The sequence below is a fragment of the Atheta coriaria genome, unplaced genomic scaffold, assembly GCF_025399875.1.
Source record: "Atheta coriaria isolate IRGN ID8LTWV9N9 unplaced genomic scaffold, Caltech_Dcor_3.1 hic_scaffold_3_pilon, whole genome shotgun sequence".
NCBI lineage: Eukaryota > Metazoa > Arthropoda > Insecta > Coleoptera > Staphylinidae > Dalotia > Dalotia coriaria.
The window spans coordinates 8461440-8479387 of NW_027045445.1; the positions used below are offsets into that span (position 1 = coordinate 8461440).

Consider the following 17948-nt stretch of genomic DNA (forward strand, 5'->3'; position numbering starts at 1 on the left):
AGATAATTTAATGTAGTTTAAGAATATGAAAACAGAAATCAAAAATGTTGAACGGTTTAAAAGTTATTGATAAAAAACGATCGGAGGTATAATTTTTTTGGTTTGAAGTTTAAACTTAAATTAAGTATACTTATCAAAGAGATAGAACCTTAATTTACGGGTATTCACTAGTAAATTTAATATATTATTAAATACTAAAGAGATAAGCCACATATCTTTACACGTTTTAATGTAGTCGACAAAAAGCCTTACAATTGCATGAATTTAAAGTGTCCAGACACACAAAAACAACTCCGACACCAAATCGCCCAAAAAACACCTTTTATTTATATCTACATACCCGTGCCATACATGCTTCGAATGCCAATTTATTCAACCGTCTGATACAGTTAAAATTATTTAGTTATTCATACCCTGAGCCAAATTACAAGCCACTAAAGTTTATTAAAAAAAAACTTAATATACAAACTTTTAAAAAACTTTTTTTTACTTTGCGCGTAAAAAAACCACCTCAATCATTTTTGATTGCTAAAAATTTGTTGCCAACATCAAAGATAATTTAATTAACCCCCGCGGGCAAGAGAAATTACTTCATTACCGCCCCTCGATAAAAAGTTACAAGACAAGACGTGAATTATCTCCTCCGGTTGTTGTGTTTTTTTTTTCGTGTTTGTTTGTTTGTCAAGCTTGCGATGCCGCAAACGAGGCTTATAAATATTCCACGACGGGGGTGGCAACCGTCAACCCACCCCCGTGGTGGTAACTGTGCGCGCGCTTGGGGCCGGCTGTAACGAGTGTGTGCTGTTGTGATTTAGGATTTACGATGTACACGACGTGCGTGATCTGGCTCGCCTTCGTCCCGCTTTACTTCGGCACGGCGAACCACGTCGCGATGCGCATAACGAGCATGTCCGTCACGATCAGTCTCTCGGCGAGCGTCACCGTCGTCTGCTTATTTTCCCCTAAGGTACGTTTACATCCTCATACCTTAACCTGGCTCTCGTAAAAATATAACTACTCTGAGAAAGAGTAGTCGTGGTACAAACAAGCTAAAAAAAGAAATAAAAAGCAAACGCGTAGGCTTAAATATAGGTTGGGTTTAAAAAAAGTTATGTTGGTTGCCTAATGTGTTTGTCTTGTTTAGTTGTACATCATCCTGATTCGCCCGGAGAGAAATGTTCGACAATCGATGATGCCGATGCGATACTCAGCTATTAATAAGAGTACAACTGCCACGACTAATTCAGGGGCGGGCAGTATGATGGCAGCAGTTACATTGACGGCAGCCACGTGCAATCAAAAGAATCAGATTCAGAAACACGTACCGCCTGGAAGCACAGAAGAAAAAGGTTTGTAATTTTTAGCAAAAGTTTGAATTTTTGTTAAAAAAATGTGTTTTAGATGGCGACAGTGGTATAAAACCGGAATTAAAAGATTCCAGTACACAAACGAATGGTTACATAGCGCCGCCACCGTCAGCTGCGGCCGCTGCAAATGGCTTAACCGCCTCACCAAACAACAACGCCGCTCCCAATGAGGAACATCCAGCACGCGTCAACAACAACTACAATAACGGACCTATATTGCCAATCAAAGGCGATTTATAGCAATTGGAAAAAGATGCCGTAGCTGCCGCCCCCGGCAGCCGTTCCTCCAGCCTGCGCTCGCGACGCAATCCCGTGCAGGTGTAGCCCATACTCACGGCGTTGCTCCAGCCAAAAGAGACTCATTTGTAATTTACATATCTAGCAAAGTAAAGAAACAAACAAAAAAAAGCGAAAATAAAATAAAATAAAATACAGGTTTTTCACAATTTAGCGTTAAAGATAAAGACAAGAACTGAACAGGGTATTGTAAATTTCGTTACTGTTAAATTTGATTGAGTTTATTTAATGCGTTCATGGAAATGATTTCTTCTCAAAAAAGTTCTTGTGATAACTCAATTTCATCTCTACTTTATGTAATAAAATCGGTGCTGTGACATTAAATTAATTCTACGTTGACTTATAGAACAATTTCAAATTGAATGTATTCTACTTGTGAAACATAATATCGTGAAGAAATATCCAAAATATTGTACATATATATAGATATATACTGTATGTTATCAATGTGACGATTGTCGGCCATGTTGAAGTATCAGTATCAATGTTACTAACGCCCCGATGTATGTATGGTTGCATACGTTATCAAGTAAACTCAAATATTGTAAATAGAGATTATAATAACTTAACATACTCAATAAGCTAAACTAATTGGTATTGATGTTGATGCGTTTATGGTATCAAAATAATTAACACTTCCAGAAAATTATGTAGAGTCAGTGTGCGAATGTGAGATTGTAAGAAATAACGAAATTATTACAAAATTAATTATCGACCGAGCGTGCGGTTGATGCGGAAGTTATTCGTGTACGCGTCGTCATTTAATGGGATTTAATCATAATCGCGCGTAATGCGATTTAAAGCGCAGCGCGAAAACTTTTCAACGGCGAGTTTAACTAAGTTAATCGCACGCGCGATTAGCGAGTTAAATAGTTTCCAGCTCGCGCCGGAACAAAAAGTTGCAAACATTTGCAAGTGTTTATTAATGTTTAATAAAATGGTGGAGTAAAGAAGGGAATAAAATGGCGGACGGGCAGCTGCGCTATGAGCCCGTGCAGTTGCCCGTCCTTTTCTACTGTGTATATCAAGCGCCTTGTTTCATTCAACTTGATTGTCGTTGGTGAAACAATGTTGAATTGTGCGAAGGAATAAAGTAATATTTCAAAATAATATTTTTGTGCAAAATTATATTTGTGAATTTAAACGTTTTTGTTGAATTTGATTTAAACTTAATGATCTAACTAAATCTTGTAATAAGAATCTGTTTTCGTCGGCTGTCTTTTATTTATTTTATTCTGCACATAGATTGCGTTTTGTGCCGGTTGTTGATTAGTTCGTGTCGCAGTTTTCTTGCTTTGCTTGTGCGTTGACTTGTTTTCAAGGTCGTAATTCTGTAAGGCTAAGTTATATGGATGTTACCGTTTGGGTTTAAGTCAGTTTACGATTGCTGTTGAGTAGGGTGTGCGGACATGCGCGCGTGCCACCACTGCGCACTCCTGCGCGTCTCCGCAGGCGCGCGTGGCTCAGTCCCTCAGTCGTGTCGGGTTACTCGTTGATCCTAGTTGTCGCCGTGCGCGTGTACGTATCTATTGCACTTCGCCATTTTAGTTCGGTAAGCATCGCTCGCGTTTACTAGTTACAAACGGATATTTTGCTGTGCAGTGGATGAATCTTGCATTACATATTCCCAACACGATGGTTAGCAGCTATGAGGTAAGCGTTGTAATTACAAATATATTGAATAATTATTTCATAGCCACTATGCATGTTCTTTCTTCAATTTGATTTGATATTGTCGTGCGAAATTATTTAATTCCTGTTCTCTTTCTGTTTCAGCACTTGCATTTGATGTGCGTTGTACGACACACTGGTAAGTTTATAATTAAATTATTCCTAATACTAACATGGCATAAATATAATTTGATAATAAAATTGTTGTCGTTTTCTTTTCTATGTGCTTATCGGTGTTTGTGTATAAACAACTTTTTCATCGCGTTCAACTCTCGCGTTTGCCGCGTGCCGTTGCAGTATTCACCGCAGGTATTCAAGTTTAGTTTTACGATAAATTAGTTTCTGCCTTTTGCATGCTTCTTCAAATTTATTTAGCTCAAGAGTTAAGACGTTAACGTTATTTACAATACGTGTATACCGCCCCCAAAATTATAACGGTTACAGACTTTATGATATTTATTAAATTTTTTTTCAAACTCGCGATGGGAAATCGGCTGTATCTCTGGAAGCGTTCGTGCGATTTTAATTATTCTTTCAAATTTAGATAGCGCAAAGATATTTTTTTATATAACACGCGAACGCGGTGTCACAATAAGTTCGGGATAATTTTTCCAGATGCAGAATTTAATTCTGTCTCTCCCTGTATTGAAATTTATTCCGAGAAAATTCCGTATCGCGAGTTATATTGAAAGTTGTGTGTATAGACACTAGTACTCGTTGCGCTTGGAATTGAAGTGTTTTTATATAACACGCGAACGCGATGTCACAATAAATTCGGGATAATTTTCCCAGATGCATAATTTAATTCTGTATATCTCTGTATTGCAACTTATTGCAAGAAAATTCCGTAACGCGAGTTATATTGAAAGTTGTGTGTATACGCACAAGTACCCGTTGTGCTTGGAATTGTAGTTTCTTTGATATAACACGCGAACGTGGTGTCATAATAAATTCGGAATAATTTTCCCAGATGCAGAATTTAATTCTGTATCTCTCTGTATTAAAATATATTGCAGGAAAATTCCGTAACGCGAGTTATATTGAAAGTTGTGTGTATACGCACTAGTACTCGTTGTGCTTGGAATTGTAGTTTCCTTGATATAACACGAACGCGGTGTCATAATAAATTTGGAATAATTTTCCTAGATGCAGAATTTAATTCTGTATCTCTCTGTATTAAAATATATTGCAGGAAAATTTCGTAACGCGAGTTATATTGAAAGTTGTGAGTATACCCACGAGTACTACTCGTTGTGTTAGGAATTGTAGTTTCACCCATACACACACTTGCTTGTAGGTAATGAAGAGCGGCCTGTTAATGTGTATGTATGTAACCGAAACAACTTAGATATGTTTATTGTTTATTATACAAAAAAATTAAATGAATCATTTATTAAATACTGGTTTGTTTCGTGTATGACTTTCGTTGTTTTCAATTTCATTGCAATATCAACCTTGTTGCATATTTAATAAATGTGTTTTGAATATTTTTAAATTGATAAATATTTTCAAAGGTTAGATGGCGCTACGATGTACGGTTTTGCATTAAATATTACTTGTTGGTGGTAGTTAGTGCACATCGTGTCCGTGTGCGATCACGCGATTTCGCGCAAGAGATAAGTTTGTTTACCTGCTGGTATCGAATCTTTATTTCGTGGAATCAAAACACACCGTTGCCGTTTATTATACCAGCATCGTAAATTTAAGCAAATATTCTTCAATTCTTTCATGAATATAACTAACAATTTTATATTAATTCTAATACATTTTTATTATCAGCAGATTATTACGGATTAATGTGTTACCTGATAAACGAGAAACGATGCATGTTCAAATTTAAATATCACTGAAATATTTTATGTAAAATCTAGCAATCTGTCTGCATAAGAAATCAGAATTACTCAAATGGAATTGTAATTTTTTTATTACCTTTACTATTCTAAATTTCGAAACTTCTGCATCATTTATAGATTGCAATAGCATGGACTAAAAATTGTAAAATAAACTTGTATTGTTTACTTCTATATATATATCAGCAAGCGTGAACTTCGACACAAGAATTGTATTTGTTTGAATACAATATACAATTTCTTATCGCATTGCCGTGTGTCGTCGTTGCCAACACCTCACGCCGCATGTTGTTGCATCTTAGTTTAGTTTTGATCCCAGGTCTCTGATTGATTCAGACGTATTTTGTGCGACTCTTATCGTTTATCCGGATTTCTTCTACCACCAATTAGTATTATATTCGATCATCAATCAACTATTTAATTTTAACTTGACTTTAGTGACTTTAGAACAGTTATTTATTATTATCATTTGGATGTAAGAAACTTTTAACCAAACAGCACAGATTATTTGTTTTTCTCCGCTGTGTGATTACACTATTATTTATGTTTTCTTTTTTTTATTTTCAGTATTTGTCGTGCCTTGGAGTCTGATGCGTTCTATACTGGTAAGTTTATAATTCAATTATATATTTCGTTTTATTTTCTGCGTCTATCATTACTTTGCATTTACTTGTTTTTTTTTTCGTCGCGGTCCACCGCCTTCTACAATTCGATTTGTTCCTAATTATCTCTTTTAGTTTACAAGATATTCGCAATTGAATAAAATGGGCAAAAATTGAAAAATGTCACTGTTTAGCACTTGTAGTCGCGTTTCTCGACCCTTTACTGTTGGAAATATAATGAAATTATATTTTTATCTGATAGAGAATTTTCCAATCTTTCATAATCAGCAACTCGATGGTTGCTATCTCTTTTAGTTTAAGAAATATTAATTATCGAAAATCGCCGATAAAAATGATTAAGCATCTTTCAGATTTCTGTTTTAACTAGCTTGTCTTAACAGAATAGTCCGCAGATTAAGACGCTGCGATCAGATCCTATTTATCTCTTTTAGTTTACGAGATATTCGCGATTGAATTAAATGGGCAAAAATTGAAAAATGTCACTTTTTAGCACTTTTAGTCGCGTTTTTCGACCTTTTACTGTAGGAAATATAATTATTTTATATTTTTGTCTGATAGAGAATTTTCCAATCTTTCATAATCAACGGTTCGTGGGTTGCTAGCGCGTTTAGTTTAAGAGATATGAATTTTTAAAAATCGTCGAAAAAAAGTATCAAGCACCCCCCCTTGGCAATTTTTTCTTAAGAATTAAAATTTCATTTCTCACATTTCCGTTTTAACTATCATATCTTATAGAGATAAGTTCGTAGATTAGGACGCTGCGACCAGATCTTATTTATCTCTTTTAGTTTACGAGATATTCGCGATTGAATAAAATGAGCAAAAATTGCAAAATGTCACTTTTTAGCACTTTTAGTCGCGGTTTTCGACCTTTTACTGTAGGAAATATAATTATTTTATATTTTTGTCTGATAGAGAATTTTCCAATCCTTCATAATCATCGATTCGTGGGTTGCTATCGCGTATAGTTTAAGAGATATGAATTTTTAAAAATCGTCGAAAAAAAGTATCAAGCACCCCCCCTTGGCAATTTTTTTTTTAAGAATTAAAATTTCATCTCTCACATTTCCGTTTTAACTATCATATCTTATAGAGATAAGTTCGTAGATTAAGACGCTGCGACCAGATCTTATTTATCTCTTTTAGTTTACGAGATATTCGCGATTGAATAAAATGAGCAAAAATTGCAAAATGTCACTTTTTAGCACTTTTAGTCGCGTTTTTCGACCTTTTACTATAGGAAATATAATTATTTTATATTTTTGTCTGATAGAGAATTTTCCAATCTTTCATTATCAACGATTCGTGGGTTGCTAGCGCGTTTAGTTTAAGAGATATGAATTTTTAAAAATCGTCGAAAAAAAGTATCAAGCACAATTCACACTTTCTTATCGCATTGCTGCATCATATTTTAGTTTTGATTGCAGGTAATAAGTAATTTTTACGTAAACAGCATAGATGTTTATTTTTCTCTGCTGTTTGAATATAATATTACATTAATATAATGTTTTCTTTTCTTATTTACAGTATATGCCGTGTCTTGGATCTGCATTGGTAAGTGTATAATTCAATTATATTTTTCATTTTAATTCCTGTGTCGCAGATGCGTAATTTAATTCTTCATTTCCCTGTATCGAATTTTATTGCGAGAAAATTCCGTAACGCGAGTTATAGTGATAGTTGTGTGTATACGCATATACGCAATAGTACTCGTTGCGCTAGGAATTGTACTTTTTTAATATTATAACCCGCGAACGCGGTCTTAAACTAAGTTCGGATTAATTTTCCCAGATGCGGAATTTAATTCTTTATTTCCCGGTATCGAATTTTATTGCGAGAAAATTCCGTAACGCGAGTTATAGTGATAGTTGTGTGTATACGCATATACGCAATAGTACTCGTTGCGCTAGGAATTGTACTTTTTTAATATTATAACCCGCGAACGCGGTCTTAAACTAAGTTCGGATTAATTTTCCCAGATGCGGAATTTAATTCTTTATTTCCCGGTATCGAATTTTATTGCGAGAAAATTCCGTAACGCGAGTTATAGTGATAGTTGTGTGTATACGCATATACGCAATAGTACTCGTTGCGCTAGGAATTGTACTTTTTTAATATTATAACCCGCGAACGCGGTCTTAAACTAAGTTCGGATTAATTTTCCCAGATGCGGAATTTAATTCTTTATTTCCCTGTATCGAATTTTATTGCGAGAAAATTCCGTAACGCGAGTTATAGTGATAGTTGTGTGTATACGCATATACGCAATAGTACTCGTTGCGCTAGGAATTGTACTTTTTTAATATTATAACCCGCGAACGCGGTCTTAAACTAAGTTCGGATTAATTTTCCCAGATGCGGAATTTAATTCTTTATTTCCATGTATCGAATTTTATTGCGAGAAAATTCCGTAACGCGAGTTATAGTGATAGTTGTGTGTATACGCATATACGCAATAGTACTCGTTGCGCTAGGAATTGTACTTTTTTAATATTATAACACGCGAACGCGGTCTTAAACTAAGTTCGGATTAATTTTCCCAGATGCGGAATTTAATTCTTTATTTCCCGGTATCGAATTTTATTGCGAGAAAATTCCGTAACGCGAGTTATAGTGATAGTTGTGTGTATACGCATATACGCAATAGTACTCGTTGCGCTAGGAATTGTACTTTTTTAATATTATAACACGCGAACGCGGTCTTAAACTAAGTTCGGATTAATTTTCCCAGATGCGGAATTTAATTCTTTATTTCCCTGTATCGAATTTTATTGCGAGAAAATTCCGTAACGCGAGTTATAGTGATAGTTGTGTGTATACGCATATACGCAATAGTACTCGTTGCGCTAGGAATTGTACTTTTTTAATATTATAACACGCGAACGCGGTCTTAAACTAAGTTCGGATTAATTTTCCCAGATGCGGAATTTAATTCTTTATTTCCCTGTATCGAATTTTATTGCGAGAAAATTCCGTAACGCGAGTTATAGTGATAGTTGTGTGTATACGCATATACGCAATAGTACTCGTTGCGCTAGGAATTGTACTTTTTTAATATTATAACACGCGAACGCGGTCTTAAACTAAGTTCGGATTAATTTTCCCAGATGCGGAATTTAATTCTTTATTTCCCTGTATCGAATTTTATTGCGAGAAAATTCCGTAACGCGAGTTATAGTGATAGTTGTGTGTATACGCATATACGCAATAGTACTCGTTGCGCTAGGAATTGTACTTTTTTAATATTATAACACGCGAACGCGGTCTTAAACTAAGTTCGGATTAATTTTCCCAGATGCGGAATTTAATTCTTTATTTCCCTGTATCGAATTTTATTGCGAGAAAATTCCGTAACGCGAGTTATAGTGATAGTTGTGTGTATACGCATATACGCAATAGTACTCGTTGCGCTAGGAATTGTACTTTTTTAATATTATAACACGCGAACGCGGTCTTAAACTAAGTTCGGATTAATTTTCCCAGATGCGGAATTTAATTCTTTATTTCCCGGTATCGAATTTTATTGCGAGAAAATTCCGTAACGCGAGTTATAGTGATAGTTGTGTGTATACGCATATACGCAATAGTACTCGTTGCGCTAGGAATTGTACTTTTTTAATATTATAACACGCGAACGCGGTCTTAAACTAAGTTCGGATTAATTTTCCCAGATGCGGAATTTAATTCTTTATTTCCCTGTATCGAATTTTATTGCGAGAAAATTCCGTAACGCGAGTTATAGTGATAGTTGTGTGTATACGCATATACGCAATAGTACTCGTTGCGCTAGGAATTGTACTTTTTAATATTATAACACGCGAACGCGGTCTTAAACTAAGTTCGGATTAATTTTCCCAGATGCGGAATTTAATTCTTTATTTCCCTGTATCGAATTTTATTGCGAGAAAATTCCGTAACGCGAGTTATAGTGATAGTTGTGTGTATACGCATATACGCAATAGTACTCGTTGCGCTAGGAATTGTACTTTTTTAATATTATAACACGCGAACGCGGTCTTAAACTAAGTTCGGATTAATTTTCCCAGATGCGGAATTTAATTCTTTATTTCCCTGTATCGAATTTTATTGCGAGAAAATTCCGTAACGCGAGTTATAGTGATAGTTGTGTGTATACGCATATACGCAATAGTACTCGTTGCGCTAGGAATTGTACTTTTTAATATTATAACACGCGAACGCGGTCTTAAACTAAGTTCGGATTAATTTTCCCAGATGCGGAATTTAATTCTTTATTTCCCTGTATCGAATTTTATTGCGAGAAAATTCCGTAACGCGAGTTATAGTGATAGTTGTGTGTATACGCATATACGCAATAGTACTCGTTGCGCTAGGAATTGTACTTTTTTAATATTATAACACGCGAACGCGGTCTTAAACTAAGTTCGGATTAATTTTCCCAGATGCGGAATTTAATTCTTTATTTCCCTGTATCGAATTTTATTGCGAGAAAATTCCGTAACGCGAGTTATAGTGATAGTTGTGTGTATACGCATATACGCAATAGTACTCGTTGCGCTAGGAATTGTACTTTTTTAATATTATAACACGCGAACGCGGTCTTAAACTAAGTTCGGATTAATTTTCCCAGATGCGGAATTTAATTCTTTATTTCCCGGTATCGAATTTTATTGCGAGAAAATTCCGTAACGCGAGTTATAGTGATAGTTGTGTGTATACGCATATATGCAATAGTACTCGTTGCGCTAGGAATTGTACTTTTTTAATATTATAACACGCGAACGCGGTCTTAAACTAAGTTCGGATTAATTTTCCCAGATGCGGAATTTAATTCTTTATTTCCCGGTATCGAATTTTATTGCGAGAAAATTCCGTAACGCGAGTTATAGTGATAGTTGTGTGTATACGCAAATACGCAATAGTACTCGTTGCGCTAGGAATTGTACTTTTTTAATATTATAACACGCGAACGCGTTTTAAACTAAGTTCGGATTAATTTTCCCAGATGCGGAATTTAATTCTTTATTTCCCTGTATCGAATTTTATTGCGAGAAAATTCCGTAACGCGAGTTATAGTGATAGTTGTGTGTATACGCATATACGCAATAGTTTCGTTAGTATAACGCACGAACCGAATGCGCTGAAATTAACAACTGATTATATTTTTTGAATTATTATATTTTATTTTAGTGCACTTCAAAAATGTGCTATTTCAATTCTACACGCATATCGGGGTTTGTGTATAAACAAGTTTTTATATCGCTATAAACGTGCGCAATGCTTCCTCTCATGCTACGAACGTTCAACCGCTTCAGTCTGTTCTTACCTACACGCGGCTCGGCATCATTATTTTATAAATAAAATGTAGCGATTTTCTTCTTGTATCACCCTATGTTCTACTTTTCCTTGCGTTCTAGTGTAAAACTGACTAAATTTGTCGTTTCTGGGTCGTTTTCTACTTAAACTTTGTATTTTATTTTTAATTTTAGGAATTTCCTGTTTGTATCACCCTGTATGTTTGTTTTTCTTGACTTCCTATTATAAGTTTTCTAAATTTGGTATTCCCGACTGTTTCCTTCTTTGTACTATTGATTTTCTTTTTGTAACACCCTGTATATTTGTTTTCCTTAATTTCCTATGAAAAACTGTCGACATTTAGTGTTTCCTAATATTTTCCATCTTGAACTTGGCATTTTCTTTTGTGATGTAGTAAATTCCTTTTTGCAGCACCCTGTATATTTGTTTTCCTTGTTGTCCGTGAAAATTTAGCTTTAGTTGTTGTTTTAGGTTTTTTTTCTTTGCACTTTGAATTTTCTATTTGTAACTCCCTGTATATTTGTTCCCATTTTCACTCACGTAGAAAATGGTCTATTTCCTAATTTCTTTATCCCGGTAGTACTTTGCGAAGTGCAACTTGCTTGCATGTGCGCGGCTATGCAGGTCGTAAGTCTTGTTTCAATATGGCGACATGTATTTTGTTGACTTGTAAAATATAAACTTGTATTCTATTGTTAATAAATGAATAGTAAGATATATTGACTTCTTTGATTTGTGAACCTCCTCAATCATTTCAGGTACAGGTCTCTAAGAGAATTCCCTCTCTCAGGGGATGATCCCCACTATAAAAATTGTTAAGGTATCCTGTGTGATTTGTGTGCTCCTTCTTTCATTTCAGCTACAGGTCAGAACTGGTAAGAATATTTTTGGTGTGTCACCTCTCTTGAGGCGACTTAAAACTTAGAAATATTTTTACAAGACCTTATAAGGATTGTCCTTATAAGGAGTTCCCTCTCTCTGGGGGTGATCCCCCACCATAAAAATTGTTGATATGCCTGATAATTCCGGGGATGAAGCGCAGAGACATCGTAGCTGTAGGTTGGGCCGGGAGCAATGGACGAATCGAAGCAGTGGGCGATTGACCAGAGCGCCGGAGGCGCTCTGGGAGATCGACCGTAGACTGTCTTATAACGACACGTGCCAAAAAATTTAAAAATCTGATCCTCCCCTGTTCTCTTTCTTCTATCTCCTCCTCTTCTCTACTCTACTCTCTGTTCTCTTCCTTCTATCTTCTCCTATTCTCATTCTCTACTTACTACTCATATTCTTCTATTTCCCTGATCTCCCGTTCTCCTTTGACTTTCTTTTCTTACTTCTCTTATTGCCTTCACTTGTATTTCAATTTCTCATATATTTCGTTGCAATTCATATATGCAACCCAAATTACACCTGATATTTTTATATTTGAGAAAAATGACTTCTATACCTGAGATTCGATCCGTGTCTGCTAGCATGCCAGCAGGTGCACGTCTCCACTCGACCACCGAGTGTTTTTATCATTGTTATTTGATCCTTCTATATATGTTTCTGTTTTTATCATGTTTTTAAAAACAACAACACAATTCAAGCAACAGCAATGCATTATACACGCTTCACGCACATAAGATTTATATAAAATACTATATGATTTAAGACACCGATCCTGAAAACAAGAAAGAGGATGCCACGAAGGAATAAGAATTAGTTTATAACATTACAATGTGTTATATTGGCAACATTTAAAATACATATATCTTTCAAATAAAGAAAACATTGACGAATCTCAAATCTCGTAGCAATAAAGACTAACCTTAAAATGTGCGCATCTCCAATACTTCTTTATAGATATCGCAGATTCCATGACTCTCAAACTGGGTACCAGCGTTATCTATCAGCAGGAATTAATAATAAACCCTAGTTTTGCCAATATGCGAGAAGATAAACAACTGCCGATAAACACGCACGCGACGGACATAAAGACCAACACGGTTGCAGATAATTCCACAACCGAATAATACTTAGCGATGACCGACGGAACATCCCAAGCGCACAAGCGAACCGATGATTAATTGGGGTTGCGCTACATTAGACTGTTACGTGGGGCCGATGAAGACAATTACAGAATTAAAGTAAAAAATGCGAAAAGTCGCTACGAAGATCGAGTGACGAACAGAACACGTGCTACCCGTAACACAGCGCGCGATCGACTAAAGTGTAAAAGGAATTGATATCAGGCGTAAACAAAGCAGATAGCCCCTACCAGTACTATCTAAATAAGCAAGAAAACTGACGCGCTGCGCCGACAGAAGCAGCATAGCAGACACAAAACAAAATTTAAAACGTCAGGGTAGTATTTATTACTTTTGGTTCATTCAATTTGATTTGAGTAACGCTCTGCTTGTGTTCCAAAAATACTAAATAATTAAGTGAGATTGCTGAAAATTCAGCAGCGCACTGCACTTTCTGCGATCCTAATATCAAAAAGAATATTGTGTATAAACTCATCAGTCTGTAGTAGTAGGAACGCAGAAAGTGAACATAGACAGTTCCCGCCAGATTATTATATATATATTACTGCAATTAGTTTCTATAAAATTGCAAATAAAGCCTAAACGGTTAATGCTAGCAAAAAAAGTTACGAAAATTATTGATGTAGAATGAAATTGTCTAGGAGAATTTGAAAACAGGATTAAAAAATTCCAACTTATAATTTCGAGCATTAAGAAGAGAAATCTTTTGCCTTTTTTATAACAAAATCTTTCGTTAAAATTTTTTTTGTGCAATTTTCATCATTTTTTAATAAAGATGCCATCTTGTAGAGAATTTTTAGTTGTCGAGGTAATTACGATTTAATCTTCTAATTAGGAATGTTGAAAATAAAAATTAAATTCTTACATTCTCATGCGAGAATGGTCGGTCCTTCTACGGTGTCAAACTCAGGTGCAAAATTCCTAAAACCAGAAAAAATTAGTCCTTCGAACAAAAAATGCAATTTTGGAGGACAATTTGTGAGATAATCACAAAACTTATTTAAAAAAATAATAAAGAAATTAAATACTTACAATCTGATGCAAGAATGGTCCTTGTACGGTGTCAGACTCAGGTGCAAAATCACCAAAACCGTCAAAAATTAGTCCTTCGACCATAAAAATGCAACTTTGGAGGTAAATTTGTGAGATAATCACAAAAGTTATTTAGGAAAATAATAAAGAAATTAAATACTCACAATCTGATGTAAGAATGGTCCTTCTACGGTGTCAGACTCAGGTGCAAAATCACTAAAACCGGCAAAAATTAGTCCTTCGAACATAAAAATGCAATTTTGGAGGACAATTTGTGAGATAATCACAAAAGTTATTTAGGAAAATAATAAATAAATTAAATACTCACAATCTGATGCAAGAATGGTCCTTCTGCGGTGTCAGACTCAGGTGCAGAATCACTAAAACCGGCAAAAATTAGTCCTTCGAGCATAAAAAAGGCAACTTTGGAGGTAAATTTGTGAGATAATCACAAAAGTTATTTAGGAAAATAATAAAGAAATTAAATACTCACAATTTGATGTAAGAATGGTCCTTCTACGGTGTCAGACTCAGGTGCAAAATCACTAAAACCGGCAAAAATTAGTCCTTCGAGCATAAAAATGCAATTTTGGAGGACAATTTGTGAGATAATCACAAAAGTTATTTAGGAAAATAATAAAGAAATTAAACACTTACAATTTGATGCAAGAATGGTCCTTCTACGGTGTCAGACTCAGGTGCAAAATCACTAAAACCGGCAAAAATTAGTCCTTCGAGCATAAAAATGCAACTTTGAAGGTCAATTTGTGAGATGATCACAAAAGTTATTTAGGAAAATGATAAAGGGATTAAATACTTACAATCTGATGCAAGAATGGTCCATCTACAATGTCAGACTCAAGTGCAAAATTCCTAGAACCAGAAAAAAAGTCCTTCGAACATAAAAATGCAATTTTGGGGGTTAATGTGTGAGACAATCACAAAAATTATTTAGGAATAATTAAATTATTATATTAATAATTATAATTATTATTAATAAATATGTATTATTAAAAATAATTGTAAGGGAAGACATAAATTTTTATTTAATTTTAAATCATGCACACAAACATAAGAGTATCACACGCGTGTTTATCGGGTAGTGTATAATAGTACTTTTTATGTACAACTTCTAAGGCTCACTAATACATACAATTTTGGGAAGGTTACTTCACACTTTACATGTGTGTAGGACAGTAAAATATTACTTACTTCTATTTCAGTGCTACAGTGTTACATTTATAACTCAACACACCGCAAAAGTGAAATAAATAAATCAATGAGTTATTATATTAACTTAATAAATCCAAACAAAATTTTTATATAATTGTTTTATGTATTATATTTTATGTATAGTTGTGATGATATTGACAACCTACCGAGGCTAAGTTAACACACACGTGGATTGTAAAGCGTACTCTACACTTTATGAAGCACGTTTATATGTCAATCAACTTATATTTATTTCCTTTTCTGTGTTACAGTATTATAATTGTAACTCAACACCCTATAAAATTAACCTAATAGTTATATAAGTTATTACATTAACTTAACAAAAACAAAAATAAAATTTTAAATATTTATGTTTTATGTATCATTTTTTTGGTTGGTATTCGTGGTTGGTACAATTGTGACAATCTACCGAGGCTAAGTTAACACACACGTGGTTTGTAAAGCGTACTTGACACTTAATATAACACGTTTGTAAGCCAATAAACTTATATTTATTTCTTTTTCAGTGTTAGAGCTATAATTGTAACTACACTTTTTAGAATTGAAATAAATAATTATATAACTGATTTTGTTAACTTAATAACAACAAAAGTAAAATTTTATTAATATATTATTTATTTTATTACTTAGAAAAAATTGCACGAAAGGTTTCCGAGATACAGCCAAATTTCCACCGAGTGTTTTGAAAATTCACACAAGTCGTAAAAGTTAGAGAGCGATTATAAATGCCTATCACTTTATCTAAATTTGAAAAAATCATTGAAATCGCATGAACGGTTCCCGAGATACAGCTACATTTCCTCTGAGTGTTTTGAAAATTCACAAGAATCATAAAAGTTAGAGAGCAATTTTAAGCCATTTCTAGCGTGATTTTGGGGAGCAGCAATGTCGCATCCTATAAAATGCCTATCGCTTTATCTAAATTTGAAAAAATCATTAAAATCGCATAAACTGTTCCCGAGATACAGCCAAATTACCACCGAGTGTTTTGAAAATTCACACAAATCGTAAAAGTTAGAGAGCGATTTTAAGGTATTTTTAGAGAGATTTCGGGGGGTAGCAATATCGCATTGTATAAAATGCCTCTCGCTTTACCAAAATTTGAAAAAATCATTATAATCGCACAAGCGGTTCCCAAGATACAGCCAAATTTCCACCGAGTATTTTGAAAATTTACCCAAATTGTAAAAGTTAGAGAGCGATTTTAAGGCATTTCTAGCGTGATTACGGATGGCGGCTATGTCGCATAATATAAAATACTTCTCGCCCTATGTAAATTTGAAAAATAATTTAAATTTCAAGGACGGTTCCCGAGATACAGCAAATTCGGACCCAAAGTGGTAATGGCACATCGTTAAAAGGAACTCTAGCGCAATCTAAACATATGAATAGAGAAGGGAACACGAAATTATTGCAAACCATTCGCGAGATAAAATCCATCAATATTCTGAGCAACATGGCACGCAACTATGTATCTTGTGACATTGTAACTCAAAGGTAGAACGCGATAAAAAAAACTACATCTGGTACATACAAACATGCGTACATCGTGAATATTTCAATAAAAAAATTATTATAAACTCACCATTGCCAGTCAGGCCCCAAGGCATGGCAAATACTGTAATTAAAAGAAAATATTAGTTGAGGCATTCCATACAATATGTTATGTTCACTAATGTTCACAAATCTGATAAAATAGCAAACTATCAACACAACACCTAATGCATATAACAGTATCGAGATAGGTGTATGTGACTACTTACCCAAGCGCAAAGAGTCTTTCTAATGTAAACAATCAACATGGCTGCGACAAATGTTCAATTCACTCAACGACCGACATCGAACAACCCGCAATCCGCTGTGTTAGCTCATCGAACTGCGATCAAACACAATGGCGAACGATAACATCACAACCGCGAACGCATACAAAAGAAACTAGCACTTAGGAACATTCAACGCGCGATTAAAGATTACATTATACTATACTCGTACATACTAATGACCGGCTAATACATAGTTAATTGTCGAACAAATATAACGCAATTTATCGAATAAAAACATGAAAAATTATTCTAACCGCACGAAACACGCGTGCATGGAGCAACGACCGGCGCGAAACTACCTGCAATGCACCGAAAAAACAAGCAGAACAAGCCACAACACACGATATCAAAAGATAAGACGACCTCCTGCCGCAGCGCAGAGTATGAGATGCGCAAAACTTGTGCGTCAAGAACACGCAAATACGCGCGTTGAAAGAATAACAACTAAAACCTGCAACTCTAGCAATTCTTAGACCGGTATTCTTATTTCGTATTGCGTATTTCACGGAGGCACGATTAAAGTAAAACACGTTGAGCCAATTGATAAACTATCAATGTCAAATTAAATAAATACTAATAACATTTACTAAGCAAAACTACTTATCATTTCTCATAATATTTGTATACAATTTCTTTAAATGCTGTAAATGTTTACAAAACTATTTAAATATAAAACAAAAATTGAAATGTTAAAATTCATCTAAATGTTACGGCAAATTTAGAAAAA

At 34.6% G+C, this 17948-nt stretch overlaps 1 protein-coding gene and 2 long non-coding RNA genes across 6 annotated transcripts in view; 2 read left to right on the forward strand and 1 right to left on the reverse strand.

Moving 5' to 3' along the window:
* LOC135789367 (metabotropic glutamate receptor 2-like) overlaps positions 1 to 2744 on the forward strand; it is a 63461-nt gene extending 60717 nt beyond the window's left edge. Inside the window, exons 14-16 of the mRNA XM_065299158.1 lie at positions 816 to 967; positions 1145 to 1349; positions 1402 to 2744. Of these exons, the coding sequence (XP_065155230.1) occupies positions 816 to 967; positions 1145 to 1349; positions 1402 to 1607 (563 nt within the window). The 3' untranslated portion in view covers positions 1608 to 2744. The remainder of the gene's footprint in view (positions 1 to 815; positions 968 to 1144; positions 1350 to 1401) is intronic.
* A 414-nt stretch (positions 2745 to 3158) lies between these two features.
* LOC135804169 (uncharacterized) lies at positions 3159 to 7437 on the forward strand. Its single transcript, XR_010550987.1, has 4 exons — positions 3159 to 3317; positions 3441 to 3474; positions 5753 to 5790; positions 7336 to 7437. It is a non-coding gene; the product is annotated as an uncharacterized lncRNA (long non-coding RNA).
* Positions 7438 to 13792: 6355 nt separating this feature from the next.
* Positions 13793 to 17521, reverse strand: LOC135789492 (uncharacterized). 4 transcript variants are annotated; one of them, XR_010547583.1, is made up of 9 exons: positions 17162 to 17521; positions 16984 to 17016; positions 14987 to 15058; positions 14823 to 14874; positions 14659 to 14710; positions 14494 to 14545; positions 14330 to 14381; positions 14166 to 14259; positions 13793 to 14054 (listed from the first exon to the last, which is right to left on the reverse strand). It is a non-coding gene; the product is annotated as an uncharacterized lncRNA (long non-coding RNA). The 4 variants fall into 4 exon arrangements; XR_010547581.1 differs by having other exon boundaries at positions 14987 to 15038; positions 17162 to 17519; XR_010547580.1 differs by lacking the exons at positions 16984 to 17016; positions 17162 to 17521 and adding an exon at positions 15378 to 15552 and having other exon boundaries at positions 14987 to 15038.
* Positions 17522 to 17948: the final 427 nt, after the last annotated feature.